Genomic DNA, 16,407 nt, shown 5'->3' on the forward strand with positions numbered 1-16,407 from the left:
GAGAGAGAGGGAGAGGGAGAGGGAGAGGGAGAGGGAGAGAGAGATATTCAGGTATATACCCTTAACTCACATGTAAGCAGAAAAGCTGTGTCCTGAGCAGACCACAAGGTGGGGGTGTAAGTCAGCAGAAGGGAAACACCCAACTTCTCTTGGCTGGGTTTTGACCCATGAGTGCTTTCCTTCCCTGAGAACAGGGAGGGAACATGGAAATTAATTGCCCTTTTTCCTAAATGCTAGGAAAGGATTCCCACTGCCATCCAGTTCTCTCTTTAATCTTTCCCCTGTCTGTGTGGATTGCGGACCTTTCTGTCACTTTCTTGTCTCCCTTCATGGGCTCCAGACTCTCCCCAGCCTGGTCTGCTTCCTGCTGTTTCTCTCCTCCCTCACCTTCCTCCCCCTCTCTCTGCTTTCCCTTCCTTTTTAAGAACTTAGGTATCTTTTTCATCAATTGCTTTTCCCCTTGGGATAATTGGCACACACCCACTTTTTCTCCTCCTCCTCTCCCCCCTCATTTTCCTTTCTCCCTTTCCCCGTGTTCCTCTTTGGCCTCTTTCCAAAGTCTCAAGTAGCCCAGGCTGGTCTTAACAACTACAGATAACCTTGAATCCCTCATCCACCTGCCTCTTCCTCCCAAGCCCTGGGTTACCCATGCATGTTGCTGGGTTACACATGCATGTTGCTGGGTTACCCATGCATGTTGCCAGGCCTGGTTCTTCTGCTCTGCTCTTGATTTTAAAATCAGAGAGATGTTTTCAATGTGTCTTTCTAATAATTTCCACATAGGTTGCCACTTAACTTTTTAAAATGTACTTTTTTTTAGCTGATATACCAAATTTCAGATTTTGCATGTTAATGGGATACCATGTCATATTTTATAGTTCTTTGTTTCCTGTCATCTTTTCTCTCTTTCCTTCCCTCCCTCCTTGCAGGGAAATGACTTTCCTTTCCTTTTTATTTTTGGGGGAGTTGAGTGGGACTCTCACTGTACAGCCCAACTGAGCTGAATTGTGTCATCCTCCTGCCTCTACCTCAGCAGTCCTGGGATTAGAGAAGGACTCCCATGCTTGGTTCTCTACTTGGATTTAAAATAATGATCCATGCTTACACACGTGTATGGTGCCAACATATATCACCTCTCCTTTCCAAGATGCCATGCTCCTAAAGTCACCACTGTAATGTTGGCATTTTCTTGATCATAGTTACTGTTATTTATACTTGTAAGTATGTTGCTATAAATATATCATTCTGAAAACAGACTTATATTATGTACATGTCTCTGTAATTTATTTTTTTATTTAAGTTTGGGCATTCCTCCAAATCAAACGATTTAACACATTCTTTGCAACAGTGAGTACTTTGCAGTTATAAATCTGCAGTCATTCTTATAGCCACTGTCCATAATATTGTTGGATTGTTTTTTGTTTGTTTGTTTTCTCTAATTATTTACATGGCTAAGGCAAATTCCATGTGCACTGTGACCTCTGTGTCTGTAAGAGAGGGCCTCCAGGATATGTGTGTTGGAAATTTACAGAACTGCCATGTATATTTCTTACAAGTTGTAAGGCTGGCCAGTAGTATGTGGGAGGGCTCATTTCCAAACCTGCTAGCCATCAATGGGTGTCACAGAACTTGGTAGGTTTTGTTAATCTATGGATGGAAAAATAAAGTCTCTTTTGCATTTCAGTACTTGCTATTATAACAGCACAGTGATGACTTTGGGCATGGAAAATAAAGAGCTCTGCAGCTGCATGTATCAATTTTAAATTGCAAAAGCCATTTGGGAATTGAAAAGGAGAAAAGTTGCAGTCTATCAACAAGGCGGAGTAAGAAAAGAGTTACTGTGCATGCTATTTTTTAGCTCATTGTCTTTTTTTTTTTTAAAATATACTGAATACTTTCCACATTTGGCTCTTTCTCTTCTGTATGTGTGTGCACATATGGAGGTCATGGGTTGACACCTGGTGGCTTCTTCAACTACCATCCACCTTAGTTTGTGAGACAGGATCTCTCATTGAACCTGGATCTCAGTGGTTCTGTTAGAAAGGCTGTCCAGCAAGCCCAGCGAGCCTCCTGCCTCACCCCTACCCCTGGAGATGATAGGTATGCGCTGCAATACCCTGTGGTTTTATGGTTTTGTTTTTTGTTTGCTTTAACATGGGTGCTGGGATTGAAGAAAGATCCTCTTGTTTGTGTGACAAGTATTTTACCAACTGAGCCATCTCCTCAGCCTCCCATGTTCAACTTTTTAATAAATGAAGGTTAAGAAATTAAAATTTAGGGATGTAGGTAGGTAGATTAGATTAGATAGATCAATCCATTGATTAATCTCATTTCACCTCCACAGTCTGCAGAGGTAGCAAGGAAGGATCACCCTCTGGATTACAGAGGGGGATGGGTTACTGTGTCAGAGCTGAACCAGTGCTTGAGGAGAACCAGCATCCTTTGCTCTGGCTTTTGTCTCCAGTCTCTCTTGATCTTGGTTCGAACTACTGTTGCCTGTAGCGGTTGTGGTTTGTTTGTTTGTTTGTATGCTTGTTTTTCCCCACTGGCTTCACGTGCTTTGTCTTGCCGTTTGCTCTTTCCAGCCTGTGGACGGGAATACCCTATAGCAGCAGATGGTCAGCATAGCATTGTGTGAAGGAGCAATGATTGAATATCACAAAACATGGGTTTGAGTCTTAGCTCTATTTTGTTTCCTGTAAAGTGAAGAAAACCATGACTCTGCAGCTTGTGAAACTGGAATGTGGTGGGTCTGTGGCAAGGCCCTCTGTGAACCAGAAAGCAAGCGCCCTGTAACCGCGCTTGCTCCCACTGAGCTTGGCAGAAGAGTAGACAACGCATGTCACATAAAGAGGTCTTTCTGCCTTTAACAGAATGATCAGAGAACACGGTTGTGGATGATGGCATACAGAATTGTATGGCATGGGCCATAAATGCAGTGTGAGAAATTAGGAGGAGGAGAAGCAGGTGTGGGGGGGACAGGCTGAGAAGGTGTTGGAAGGCATAGACTCGCCTGGTCATGAGAGAAGGAGAATCATTGGTATACCATGCACCTCATTATGCTGTGAACTTTTTGATGTATTTTTTATGTCAGTGTCTCCCTCTCTACTCCAGGCTGGCTCAGCACTGACTGTGCACTCCATAGACTTGCAGGATCCTGCCTCAGTTCCTGAGTGCTGAGATACAGTTGCATGCCACCCTGCCCACTTTATTCTGTGCTTTCCTGGAGTCTACTGCCCTGAGAACAGTAGCTTTCACTCCAGTCTGTAGACTGGTGTCCAGCTGGTTACGTAAAAGTTGCCCGAGGGGCCTTACAAATTTCTGGGTTCTGTTCCCGAGGCAAAAGGGTATCACTGTTAAAAGTATGGGTCACCATCTCACTAATTTGTGTTTTAGGTGTGAGTTGGCAGAGCCAGTGCAATAAAAATTGAATTGTTTAGGTTGAAGCGATGGCTAGGTAGGTGGTCCTTGGCTCTGTGTGTATTGATTGTATATACATTACCACTTGACACCCTTAATTAGTCTTTTAGTGGCATATTTGCATTTTTATACACCGGTTGCCAAACAGATTTGTACCACTGTTGCTTGCCAGCCAGTGATTTTTGTGAAACTCCACATAGCACACTTGTTTCCAGAGCAGTGCTAGTGGCACCGTTAATGGAGCATTTTAGCATCACTTTATAAAGTAATGGAGTGGAAACAAGCATGCTGAATACGGGGGCGCGAGGAATGTTGAGGCCGAGTTGGACAAGTTAGACATGTGACATTTCTAAGTGCAAAATACGAATTGTTTGTTTATCTCATCTGGACCCTCTCTGGGTATGCCATGAAACTGTTGGCTTGTAAAGAACTAAGTGAACAGAGTACAGAGGGCAGTGTCCAGAGATGTGGATCCTCATAGTGGGTGAGCATCTTGGTCACTATTGCACACTTTACCATGTTTACAAGCATACATTGTATATTAATAAAGTACAGAGTTACAATTGCCATTGGCCAGTTACTGTAGCTGCATTTCCCCCACTGACCAGCAGAGAGCGCTCAGTCACCACGAGGCTAGTAATGTGATTGGCCCTCACAGAATGGAAGGTTTGGATTTTGTGCCAGTCACTCCTTGCCTCTCTACTTTTAAGATACCTTTAGCTAAAGTATTTGATGCTGATTTTAGATGGCAGAGATAATTCTCAGGGATAATACTCTTGACTTCTGATATTTGGATTAGAAGCTGAAATGTGTCCTCTGAAGCCTTTCAACAATCTGCGTAGCCTTTCAACTGTGGACTGTTTTGTTAAGATTTAATGTGGAGCTTATTATTAATATTTTAAAAGGCAACCAAGCTTGGCCGTGGTGGTGCATGCCTCTGATCTCCACAATCCAGGTGAATTTCTGAGTTCAAGGCCAGCCTGGTCTGCAGAGCAAGTTCCAGGGCAGCTAAGGCTACATAAAGAAACCCTGTCTTGAAAATTCAAAAAAAAGGGGGGGAGGGGCTGGAGAGATGGCTCAGTGGTTAAGAGCATGGTCTGCTCTTTCAGAGGTCCTGAGTTCAATTTCCAGCAACCACATGGTGGCTCACAACCATCTGTAATGGGATCGGATGCCCTCTTCTGATGTGTCCAAAGACAGCAACAGTGTTCTCATATACATTAAATAAATAAATATATATACCCTTTTAAAAAAGAAAGAAAGAGAAGGAAAAGAAAAAGAGCATCTGCTGGGATTTTGAAGAAAGAATAGGAAAGAGTCCTGGGCTGATCCAGCTGATGATCTGGGGGGTAGCTACTGATCCCTCATAGCCACAGGTCGTGATGTTACAACAGTAGTTGTACTTGGGAGTTCTCAGTAGCTGGTATATTGAAGTTTGAAAAGTCATAACAAAACAAAACAAAAACCCTTTCTTAAATTGTGTCGGTTCCTCCAAGTCACCTAGCTAAGTTTGGCAAGGAGTTTGTCAGGAGAAAAAAAAAAAAAATGGGATTGACTTAAAGTTGGGCAAACCAGTCAGAAGTATAGCTCAGTGGTGGGGTGGGCCCCTAGCATGCACAAGGTTTGGACTTGATTCCTTTCACTAAGGGAAAAAGGAAAAAGCCCAAAACCCCAAAACGAATCGAAGCAAGACAAAACAGAACAACTAAGGACACTTGATTATGGTAGGCTGGGGACACTGATGAAATGTCCCTCCATAGATGATAGAGAAGGAGACGTTTTCTGTGAATAAGTTGTTTATTCTGGACTTAAACTCAGCAGGCGTTGCTTATTGAAATTAACAGTACAAATATCTTGGGAACCAATGTTGGGTTAGGCACTGTGCTAGGCATTTTCATCTCTAGTGTATCCTTAGGAGACCAGGTATTTAAGTCCTGTTCACTTCTCAGCCACTGGATTAGTGTCTGCTCTATGGAAGCTCTTCAGTTGTATGGCTGGCTGTGTGCGTAGGTGGGTAGGCGGGCAGACAGTGGAAGGGTGGATGGACTACAGAGTATGATACTGTGGCTTATCAGGCTGAAGGAAGTTATCCGCATGTCCGCTGATCATGGCCTCGAGTGAGTGGTGTTATTTGGGGTTTGTTTTTAGAAGCTGTGTTAAACTTCGAATGCTAATGAGAAATTTCCTTTTCCCTAATCCCTAACTTGAGTTTATTCTCTCAGCTCTGGCAGGCTTGGAAACGTTCACCCCATTTATCCAGTCTGCTCCCTCAGACTGGTAGCCTTAAATCAGTGTGCTGATTGTCTGCTCCTCGCAGGTCCCTGTTGTCTTTTTCCTTCTCCTGACTTTCTTTGCCACCCACCTCAATTACCGCAGCAGCCTTGGCCTGCCTTCCCCCCCCCCCCCCCCCCCCCCCCCCAGCCACTTTTCAGTGTAATCCAGTCTGCACATTGTTGCCAGAGTGTGTCTCTGAAGAATTTATGTCAGAGAGTCCATTTCTGATTGAAATTTGAGTCTCTGTGCATCTTTATGTCCATGGAGCAAAACCGCACAAAACGTTTTGAAAAAAAGGAATTAGCCCTTTCATACCATAAGGGCGTTTTCCCATCTGTGGGCAAGGCCAGCTAGAAACCTTTGTTGATGCAACCCACTCTCTGACACCCTAGAAATAGCTTCGCTGCTCCCCACTGTAAACCTCCCTGTGGTCTGTGAATGCTCAAACACTGATATTTTTTTTTCCAGACAAAACAAACATTTTTCCATAGTCAGCTGACATCTTTTTGAAATGCTAAGAAAAGCTACTTCTTGGAATTCACTTCTTTTCAACTCCTTGCTCGGTTGATAAGAATGCCCTCCCTGTGAACTCTGGCAGGTTCCCACTGAATTTGTTAGCAGAGATGGATTATCTGTGTGCTCCCCCCGTGTTACTATAATTTAATAACATACACTATTTTCTTGAGAGGCTGAGTAAAATCATGTTATGTCCTTACAAGTGATCATGAAACATGTTGAGGATTCTAATATGCCATCGTGTTTACTAATTATATTATTATAGATAAGGTCTATCTTCAAAGAATATGAACAGAAATTATTGATTTATTAAAAAACAACCCCCCCCACACACACACACCATCCACCATGTTGTAGGCCAGTATCGCCAGCACCTGGAAAAGAGGAGGCTGAAGGATTATTTGAGCCTAAGAATTCAAGGCCAGGTTGGCCTCATCACAAAAGAGAAGCCAGGAGATGCGGTGGCTGAAGCCCTGTGGTAGGATGGGTTTGATCCATGGTGATTTAACAAGGAAAATCAAGTCTGTTCTACCTCAGAGCATAGTAATTAGCTTGTCCTTTCTTTAACTTAAGAGATCTGAGTTGTCACCGCAAGGCAAGGTTGAGCTGGAAGATGTTTTACTGACAGAATTCCCTTTCAGAGTAATTCTCCCCATCTGCTGCAGAGCATTGGTCTTTGCTGCTAAGTCGTGAAGGCAGGTAGCCCTTGATTAGGACTTTTGTTTTAATTTCTCAAGATGAAAATGTTAAGTACAGTTCTCATGGTGGCTCCCTCTGGTCAAAGCCCTCAGTGGTCCCCAGTCCCATTTTTGTAAGCGTTTCCCGAATGTTGCTTCTCCTGTCTACTCCAAGGCTCCCACTTCTGGGTGCTAGGGATATAAACATGACTGTGATGTGGCCTCTTCCCTCTCAGAGCTCATAACTTAGGAAGGGAGGCAGATGAGTAAATAACTAGCTACAATCCAGCTTGATAAATGCCACGTTCGAGGTCGTGAACAGAGTGCCATGGGAGTGCCAGCGAGTGATTGATTCGAGGAAAGGGGGATGGAGTGGGGATCAGGAAGGACTCAGCAGCAGAAGTGACATTTGAGTTGAGCCTTAGGGGATGAATAGAATTTTGCCAGATGGACAAAGGGGTGGGGGTGGGGATGCTCCAGACTCATGCAAAAACATGAGAGTGTGAAAGTTTGTGCCTTTGTCTCAGTGGTAGTGAGCAGGATGTACGACTCAGGGAGATGACGGGTGTGGTACGGGGGCATTGGGAGATGCTGCTGCTGAGACCAGGGACCATCTTTTAAAGCTCACGTGTAACCTATAGTTGCAGGGAGTCTGGGAAGTTGTGAACCATGAAGATAATAATAGCGAGACTTTAGTTTTAGGTCATTATATCATCAGAATGGGTCTGTAGGAAAGGCGAGGAGGGTCTGAAGCTAGGCTGTACTAACAGGGATACATGTTGGCTGTACATGAGGAGAGTGAGCCATCTCTGAGGAACACCTCAGCCACTGCTGAGAGGTAGAAGAAGGATAATCGCAGCAGCAGCAGCAGCAGCAGCAGCAGCAGCAGCAGCAGCAACACAAGGCCCTGGATGGCACACCAAGCAGACTCGAGATGAGAAGAAAAGCTTATGGGGCAAAGGAGTGAATTTGACCTTGCCTATGAGTACTACTTGAGGATTCTTAAATGAGACAGGCTTCACAGGGCACCTATGGAAAAATGCCAAGGGCAGAGATAAATTGGAAAGTCTTCAGCTTGGTGATTTTCTTGTAGGGAAAGGGCGGGAGGACATACCTATTTTTTGTTTGATTTTTTCAATTTTTTTTTCAAAAAAAAAATTTTTTAACCACTTGGCTTATTTTACTTATTCACTCTTACTTTAGAGTCTGATGTGACTCCTAAGGCCACTGTCAGTAGAGCAGTAGTGACTAATAGTAGGTATTACCCAAATATGAAGTAGTCTGCAGAAGCCAATGAAGTGCATCCAGATGCATAGATGCATAGGAATGCTGAAGGTGCGTTGCTGGTAGGTCCAGGCCGTCAGTAAGCAAGGAAGACCAACTCAGCTGAGCAGGGAGTGGGCGTGGCTTAGCTCTGGGAATTAGGTCATACTGGGAAGTCTATTCTCTGTATCATGTTTACTATTGATATGAGCTTGTGCTCACATTTTCACTTTTATTTCCTAATAGGTGATTAAAGTATACACATACCACACACAAACTGCACATGTAAACACAGCTGGAGTCCTAACTTGACATTTATTGAGGTTGCTTACAATCACCTCACATTTGCTGAATTGTTTTTGTCCTTTCATATTAATACCTTAATTTTGTCTGTGTGCACAAGTGTGTGTGTGTGTGTGTGTGAGAGAGAGAGAGAGAGAGAGAGAGAGAGAGAGAGAGAGAGAGAGAAGGAGGGAGAGAAAGGGGGAGAGAGACAGAGACAGGCAGAGACAAAGGCTTGACACTAACCTTGGAGCAGTACCACTCAGTTGTGGTGCACTCACTGGAATGACTGTTCCGAACTGACCACCAGTGCACTCCTGAGTCTCGGGCGATTTTGATGGTCTCTGACCCAGGCTTTTGCAGTGAGCCACATCAGCTACCGTGCGATGCGATTCGTGCTGGCGCTTGCAAGACTTGGGTGCTAATGGATATGTTTGGATTGCAAATTGCCTGCTTCGCTTCCCTTTTCATTTCTTTCTTCCTTGTCTTCAAAGCTAGGTGAAGCTAAGTGATTATGTATGGAGTGAGTGTGAAACCTCGACATCTTGGCTTCTTGGGGCCAATCATGTCAAGTAAAGCCTTGAAGAACACATCTATCTTTTTGATAGACTGGAAGAAAGTCATACTTGTGTTTGACATGTTAATTGGCACATTTGAATAAGAGACCAGACCTGTGCATAAAATCTTAGTCCAAAGAATCAAAACAGTCTTTGCATTTGGCCCAGGTTTTCTTGAAGGATATATTCTCTTTTTAGTTAAAAATGAAATTAATAGAATGCTGGAATATATTTATTAAAATAATTTTAATACCTCCTGGTAGACAATGTAGTAATTGGTATAATGAAAACAGTTAATCTATGAAAAAGATATTATTTCCCAAGCATTGTATTCAGTAGTTTGCATACATTATTATCACCTCTTTTCTCTCTCTCTCACACACACACACACACACACACACACACACACACGAGTACATGAGGATAGCATCAACAAGGAGAAGCTGTATATTGTCAGGGCAAAATTTTGATCAGATTGTACATAGTTTGTTTTTCTTTATCCCTATTGATTAAAACAGTGCCTACCAAAGAAGTATTGACGAAATCGTTTTTTGAATACATAAATTACTCTAGTTAATCTGTGCTGAAACTTGCTGAGGTAGATGCTACTGTCCATATATTGCCAGCAAGTGACATGCTTGTGGCTATTTGCTCTACACTGGCGAGCAGGGTGCAGTAGATGGGAGGTGGGTTCCATGTCCACTTCCTATCCAGTGGTCAGAAGGCTTAACTATATGGAAAGCCAAACAGTAGGGTAGCAATTACTTCCAGACAACACAAGAGACGCCATCAGGGCTTGAAGAATGCTAAGCAATGGAAAAATTAGTGCGTGAACACAAAATCACCTGGAGATCATCTGCACATAGCAGTTGCTTAATCCAAGGTAACTGTTACTGTTCCTCTACTCCTACGTCACCACCATCTCTCTCCCAGGTTCAACAAGAGCAGCGGCTTGAATCCTGTTCAACTTTGCATTGGAGCAGTCAGGGCAATGTGATTCTTACATCCTTTGGATAGAAGGGCAGCGGCAGGAGCTACGCTCTCTGTCCTTAGCTAGAAGACCAGGATGTGTTGTGCAAGAGCCAAATGTGCATTGCTTCAGGGGGTTAATGATCACAGTAGACAATCGTTTTGACTGTAGTCACACAGTTGAATTGGAACTCTGAATGTGTTTCTGTGAGCAACCAAGCACCCTTTAATCGGAGGTTTTATTACTTTCTTATGCTGTAATCTGTATTATTATATTATATTTGCATGAAAAATATTTGTATTTTTATTTGTATATATTTGTATGAAAAATATTATTTCTGTGCCTTCTGTGTCACAAAACCTGTGAAACAAAATTTGTTGATAAACAAGCAGCTTCCCGATGGCCTTGTGGTTTGAGTCTTAACAAGCTAACTTACCACACCTCTGGAGGGTTGGTAGAGTGCTGTGTAATGGTCTGGGACCACGGCATAGCCTCAGATCTCTTCCAGCCTGGGACACGGTCCCTAGAATCAGCTGAGAGCGCGATATGTTGTGGAGATGGCTTTGCAAAGCGTGCCAGGCTGGCCAGCTCCATGCCTGTGGCGATGATTTTCAGCAGGTTGTGTTTTGTGAGATGTGTAATGCGCTTGCTATTGTTCTCAGGTCCAGCCTGATGAGCGAAGAAGCAAAGCGAGGAACTCCCAGCCCTTGGCTCTGTGAGGAGCCAGAGGAGACCAGAGGCTTGGGTTTTGATGAGATCCGGCAACAGCAGCAGAAAATTATTCAAGGTACCTATTGCTCCAGGACTGTGGGTCACAAGCCTGGCTGTTCTGACACTATTCTGCTGTGCTTGACTATTCTTTATCTCTTCTGAAAACTAGAGTCCAAATGTAAAGCTCTTGACTTTTTTTTTTTTTTTTTTTGGCCTCAAGCTGCTTGAGGCAACGACTCCATTGCTGCTCTGACTCCGGGTTATCACGTCAGCTTGTCCTCTTCTCTCACCCTCAACTTCATCCTGACCATCAGGGTTTGGTTTTTGTTTTGTTTTGTTTTTCCTATTTATTTGTAGATTCTACACATTTGCTTTAAAGTGTGCTGTTTTAAAAGTTTCTCATTTTTTAAACTTTCAGAAGTAATGTACTATTGCTATGGGTTCAGGCAAGATTTGGGACAGACAAGACAGAGAGTACTCCGTGCTGCCTTTCCAGTCTCAAAACTAGAAGCGGATTAGTATGTGTGTCCACAGTCTCGCTTGCACTACATCTATGTGTGTCTTTAGTATACATCTATGTGTATGTTTAGTGTTTAAGTATACATGTCTTATGTAAATAGCACGTGAGGTACATAGCTATCTCACTATGTAAACCATTCCTTAGTTTTCAACTTAATGTTATGGCTTTTTCCCATGTCAGTGTGCCTGCTGCTCTTTCTACAGACGTATTTAATGAAATACAATTGGCATTATCATAAGCAGCACTTCAACATGTACGATTTGGTGAACTTTGACACAGCACACACATGCGTTTGCATGTAAACCCAGCACATCCACACGTGCATGTATGTATGAAGAAAGCGTCACTGGAGTCAAGAGAGTGCACACAGCTCGCAGAAGCTCCTCTGCGTACCTCTGAGGGTCTTCCTTTTCTTCCTGTTGTCTCGCCCCAATTCCTCGACAACGGCTGGTCTGTTTTCTGTCACTGTTAATTGGTTTCTGTTTTCCACAATTTCATGGGAGTACACTCATACAGTATCTACTCTCTTCGGGGGAAGGGGATCTGGCTCCTTTCTCCATGGCTAATTTTTAAATGCATCTGAATTGTCACGTGACTCTTCACACATACTGATTTTTTTTATTCCCCTGAGATGTCTTTAGCAATAGTTTTCTCTTTCATTGACTTGTAAGATCTTTTCATATGTCCCCTCACTGTTCTCTTGTCAGACATCTTTGGGTTTTGTTTTTAGAAAGAAAATAAGTTTCCTTAAGATCCTGCAGGGGCGGCTGGCTGGGCGGTGGCAAGGTGACAAGTGTCTCTCAGTAACAGTTTTCAGACTGCAGATGTTCTTAAGTCCAGCTGATCAGTTTTTTCCTTCTGTGATTTATGTTTTGATTATATCGAAGAAAAAATTCAGTAGGTTAAAGCCACAAGATTTATTGCCTTTTTTATCTCTAGTAACTTTATAATGTCAGGTTTTCATGTCAAGTCTCTCTGATCTCTTTTGAATTGTTATATAGGCACAGGCACATTTTCCATTTGGATATCTTTTTGACTTAGAGCCATTAAAAAAAATAAAATAAAATGAATGCTTTCACTGCTGAATGTCAACGATAATCAAATGGCCATGTATGTACATATATATATATATATATATATATATATATATATATATATATATGTACATACGTGTTTGTACATATATGGCCCTGTTTCTGTGCTCTACTCTCCATTAGTCTCCTTGTTTGAAGGGGGCGTGAGCGTTGTGCCTCTCTGATAGGTCACTAAACCAAGTGACACACGACATCCAACTTTATTCTTTTTCTCAGTATTTTTTGGGTACTTTGGTTTTTGTTATGTCTATTTGAATTTTAAAGTCAGCTTTGAATTTTTGTAAAAAATGGCATCAAGGCATGTGTAATTTTGATTGAGATTACATGTTTAGATTATTTAGAAGAGAATTGATGTGACATCAGCAAGAATCTCTGAATCCATAATCTGGATTATCACTAAGTAAATCTTACATAATCTTTAATTTTTCTTAGCGCTGCTTTTTCGTTTTCACGATGCATGCCTCACATGCCCTTGGTCAGATTTATCCCTATGTATTTTACACTTGTATTGTAAATAGCATTTTAAATGTCCAGTGTCTGATTATTACTCATATATAAAGCCTCTGTTTATATCTGTTTTGTCTGTGGATCACACAGTTTTGCCCACTCTCTCTAGTGTGCTCTCAGAACTTAGTGTGGAATCTGTAGGTTTTTTGACGCAAATAATTATGCTGACTATGAGTAAGACAATTGGATTTTCTAATTTCATTGCAGATGCCTTCTGTTTAGTCCTCTTGCCTTATTGTACTTGCTACAACCTAGTACAGGTTTGAAAAATAGACGTTCTTGCCTTGTTTCTGTTCCTCATGGAACGTGTTTATTTGAATCCAAGTTTGGATCTTTTTTTTTTCCTTTTTTTTTTCAAGTTCTGGATATTTTTTAATTTTCTAGAAATATTTTTGCGAGTGGTTATAGGATATAGTTATATTATTTGGGTCATACTTTTATTTTTATATCTTAAAAATGTTTTGTTATGTATATATACATGTGTGTGCCTGTTTGTGTGCGTGTACATGTGTGTGCATGTATATATGTGCAGTGTGTTGGGTCACACACGCCATGGTGCACATTTGAGGTCAGAGGTCACCTCTGTGGAGTCCGTTCTCCTTCCAACTTTTCACGGGCTCTGGAATCGAACTCAGATCCTCAGACCCATGAGGCAAGTGCTTTTCCTAGCTGAGCCATTTCCCTGACCATGGGTTTTGCTTCTAAAGACAGATGAAAGGGGTGTTTAAAATGTTTTAAAGTGTGGATCAGCAAACCCTGGCATATGAGCCAAATCTTATTTTCGTATGGTGTGGAAGTTAAAAACAGCTTTAAATTTTTTTAAATGGTAAAAAATAATCAAAAGAATATTTTGTGACTTGTAAAAATTATATGAGATTAAAAGTTCAGGGCTCATAAATCGAGTTTTATGGGAACACGGCCATGCTCATTCACTTCCACAATATCTTTCTCACTTGCAATACTAGACTTGAACGACTGCTTTAGGGACCATATGAACCACAAAGCCTCAAATGCTTCCTCTGCGGCCCCCACGGAACATGTTTGCCTCTGGTCCAGAGGTAATTTATACACTGCTGAGCCCAGACCACTCTGGGTAGTCTGCATGTGTTCTAGGAGGACTGAGGTCATCTGCTTGGTGGCTCTCCCTGTTTGGGTTTAGGTCACAGTTCCTTCTACCTTTGAAGTGACTCAGCCCTGGGTGTCTTTCTCAGTACTTCCGAGCTCTGAGTGACACCAGCCAGGACTTGGTGCAGATGCCTTACAGCACCACAGGGCTCTTTCCTTGCGGCTCTCTTCACTCTCGCACTCTAACTGCTGCCCCTTGGGACTCAATTCAAGATGCCCACTGGGTTCCCACCTGGGCTTTCCAGCTCCTCACCTTGATGGGAGCATTCACAAGGCAGCGGATTGGGCTCTTTTGTCTCCCTCGCTCAGAGATCTGGCCTTGTCAGCTGATGTATGTTTCTAGAAATAGTGGATTTGAATATTTTGCCTGTTGTCTCTGCTCCTTGTTCATCCAGGCCAGAAGGGAATCTGGTCCCTGTCAGTCCATCCTGACCAGAAACAGGAGTCTAATTCTATTTTGAACTCTCTTCACAATGAAATTACCGAGTAAACAAAACACTGGCTCTCCTTGTCTTTAATGTTGCATACCTCACCCATTACCATGTCTGACGGGAAGTGAACAGATGAAAAGCACCCCAGCTTAGCTTACGGCACAGCTCCCACAGGGCGCTGTGCTCTGCAGCCGCTGTGGCTTCTGGGAGGACTGCCCAGCCCTAATCCAAATGGACCTTCTTGTCATTCCCGTTTGCCAAGGAAAGCTGTTTTCAGTCAGGAAAAGTATTTCTGTCCCTGAGAATGTGCTGCACTGGGGGTTGCTCAGGTTTTCTACCAGTCTATGCCCTGTACACTTCTTCAACTAGAGCATCTCCCCTCTGAGATTCCTGCCCCTTGCCACCTTGCTTGCCTCTGGCTCTTGGTTTTGGGACAAGCGGACTGGCCCGTGTTTTGGGTCACTATTTCCTTGCCCTTTCTTGCTGTCCTGGTTTGAAGTGCCAGGTCCCTTGTTGTGTTGCTAATATAGCAAGCTGTTTATCAAGCCAAACACAAACATGGAAGTAGCCTTTCCTGCGCTCCAGAAACCTCATGATGTGCTGTGGGTCTACTTCATCGCCAGGCCCTATACTCGATAAAGAAGAGTCAGAAAAAGCCATTTCTAATTGCATTTTTGGCCTTTGTCTTAGTTAGGGGTTTTACTGCTGTGAACAGACACCATGACCAAGGCAACTCTTTTTTTTTTTTTTTTTNCTTCTGGTGTGTTTGAAGGGAGCAACAGTGTACTCACATACATAAAATAAATAAATCTTTAAAATTGCATTTCCTATCATCTATTCTGACAATTAGGGTTTAAAAAAAAAAAAAAAAAGCTGGGCGTGGTGGCACACGCCTTTAATCCCCGCACTTGGGAGGCAGAGGCGGGCAGATTTCTGAGTTTGAGGCCAGCCTGGTCTACAAAGTGAATTCCAGGACAGCCAGGGCTATACAGATGTCTCAAAAAACCAAAAAACAAACAAACAAACAAAAAACAAAACAAAACAAAAAACCAAAACAAAAACAAAAAAAAGGAAATATTAATAGTAGTAATAATAATAATGTAAATTATTTTTAAATATTTTATTTATTTTATTGTAGCTGTCTTTAGATATACCAGATGAGGGCATTGGATCCTATTACAGGTGGTTGTGAGCCACCATGTAGTTACTGGGAATTGAACTTGGGTCCTTAGAGCTTCTCTCACGTCTTTTGGGTCCCCCAAGCTGTCCCTGCTGAAAGTTCACAGCCCAGACTCAGGAGTCTTGTCTCACACACACAGCTCTTCTATCTACATCAGAGGATCACTTTAATGCGTGGGGAAATTTACAGTATCATGTTTCACAGTGTATGGTAGTTCATTCTGTTAATCTCAGCATTCGGGAGACAGGGGCAGGAGAATCTCCATGAGCCCGAGGTCACCCAGACTAGCATCCTTCACACTTATATCTGCCTGCCTCTGTCTCCTTAAGTAAAGGCTTAAAGAAGTAAGTCTCTATACCTGGTTATACTTTATTATTTAATAATTTACTTTAGGGACTGGAGAGATAGCTCAGCAGTTAAGAGCACTCACTAACTGCTCTTCCAGAGGTCCAGAGTTCAATTCCCAGAAACCACATGGTGGCTCACAGCCATGTGTAATGGGATCTGATGCCCTCTTCTGGTGTGTCTGAAGACAGCTACAGTGTACTCATATACACTAAATAAACATTCCTGCTTCCCTGAGGTGGAAATGTCTGTTGTGTAGATCATTTCTTTTGGTCCTAGGTGTGCCAAAGGTCAGGGTTCTTAATCACACAACTTGTTTCTTTCTTAAATCAGACTGTTGGCAATGTTAATCCAACTGGAATTACCAGTCTTCTGTCCCGGGCGCCACATTGGGAAACTGATACTACTGAAAACATGCTAAGGATGTGGGAGGAATAATCATCCTGTAATGCACAGAGCTGGAGAGATGGCTCAGCAGTTAAGAGCACTGAATGTTCTTCCAGAGGTCCTGAGNTCAAATCCCAGCAACCACATA

General features: G+C 42.7%; 1 protein-coding gene across 1 annotated transcript in view; it reads left to right on the forward strand.

Annotated features, from left to right (window-relative positions):
• The window catches only part of Stx8 (syntaxin 8), a 234,232-nt gene that overhangs the window by 33,574 nt on the left and 184,251 nt on the right, over positions 1 to 16,407 (forward strand). Inside the window, exon 5 of the mRNA XM_021212912.1 lies at positions 10,622 to 10,746. Coding sequence (XP_021068571.1) covers positions 10,622 to 10,746 — 125 coding nt within the window. The remainder of the gene's footprint in view (positions 1 to 10,621; positions 10,747 to 16,407) is intronic.

This window comes from Mus pahari, chromosome 14, assembly GCF_900095145.1.
Source record: "Mus pahari chromosome 14, PAHARI_EIJ_v1.1, whole genome shotgun sequence".
In the NCBI taxonomy this organism is placed as follows: domain Eukaryota; kingdom Metazoa; phylum Chordata; class Mammalia; order Rodentia; family Muridae; genus Mus; species Mus pahari.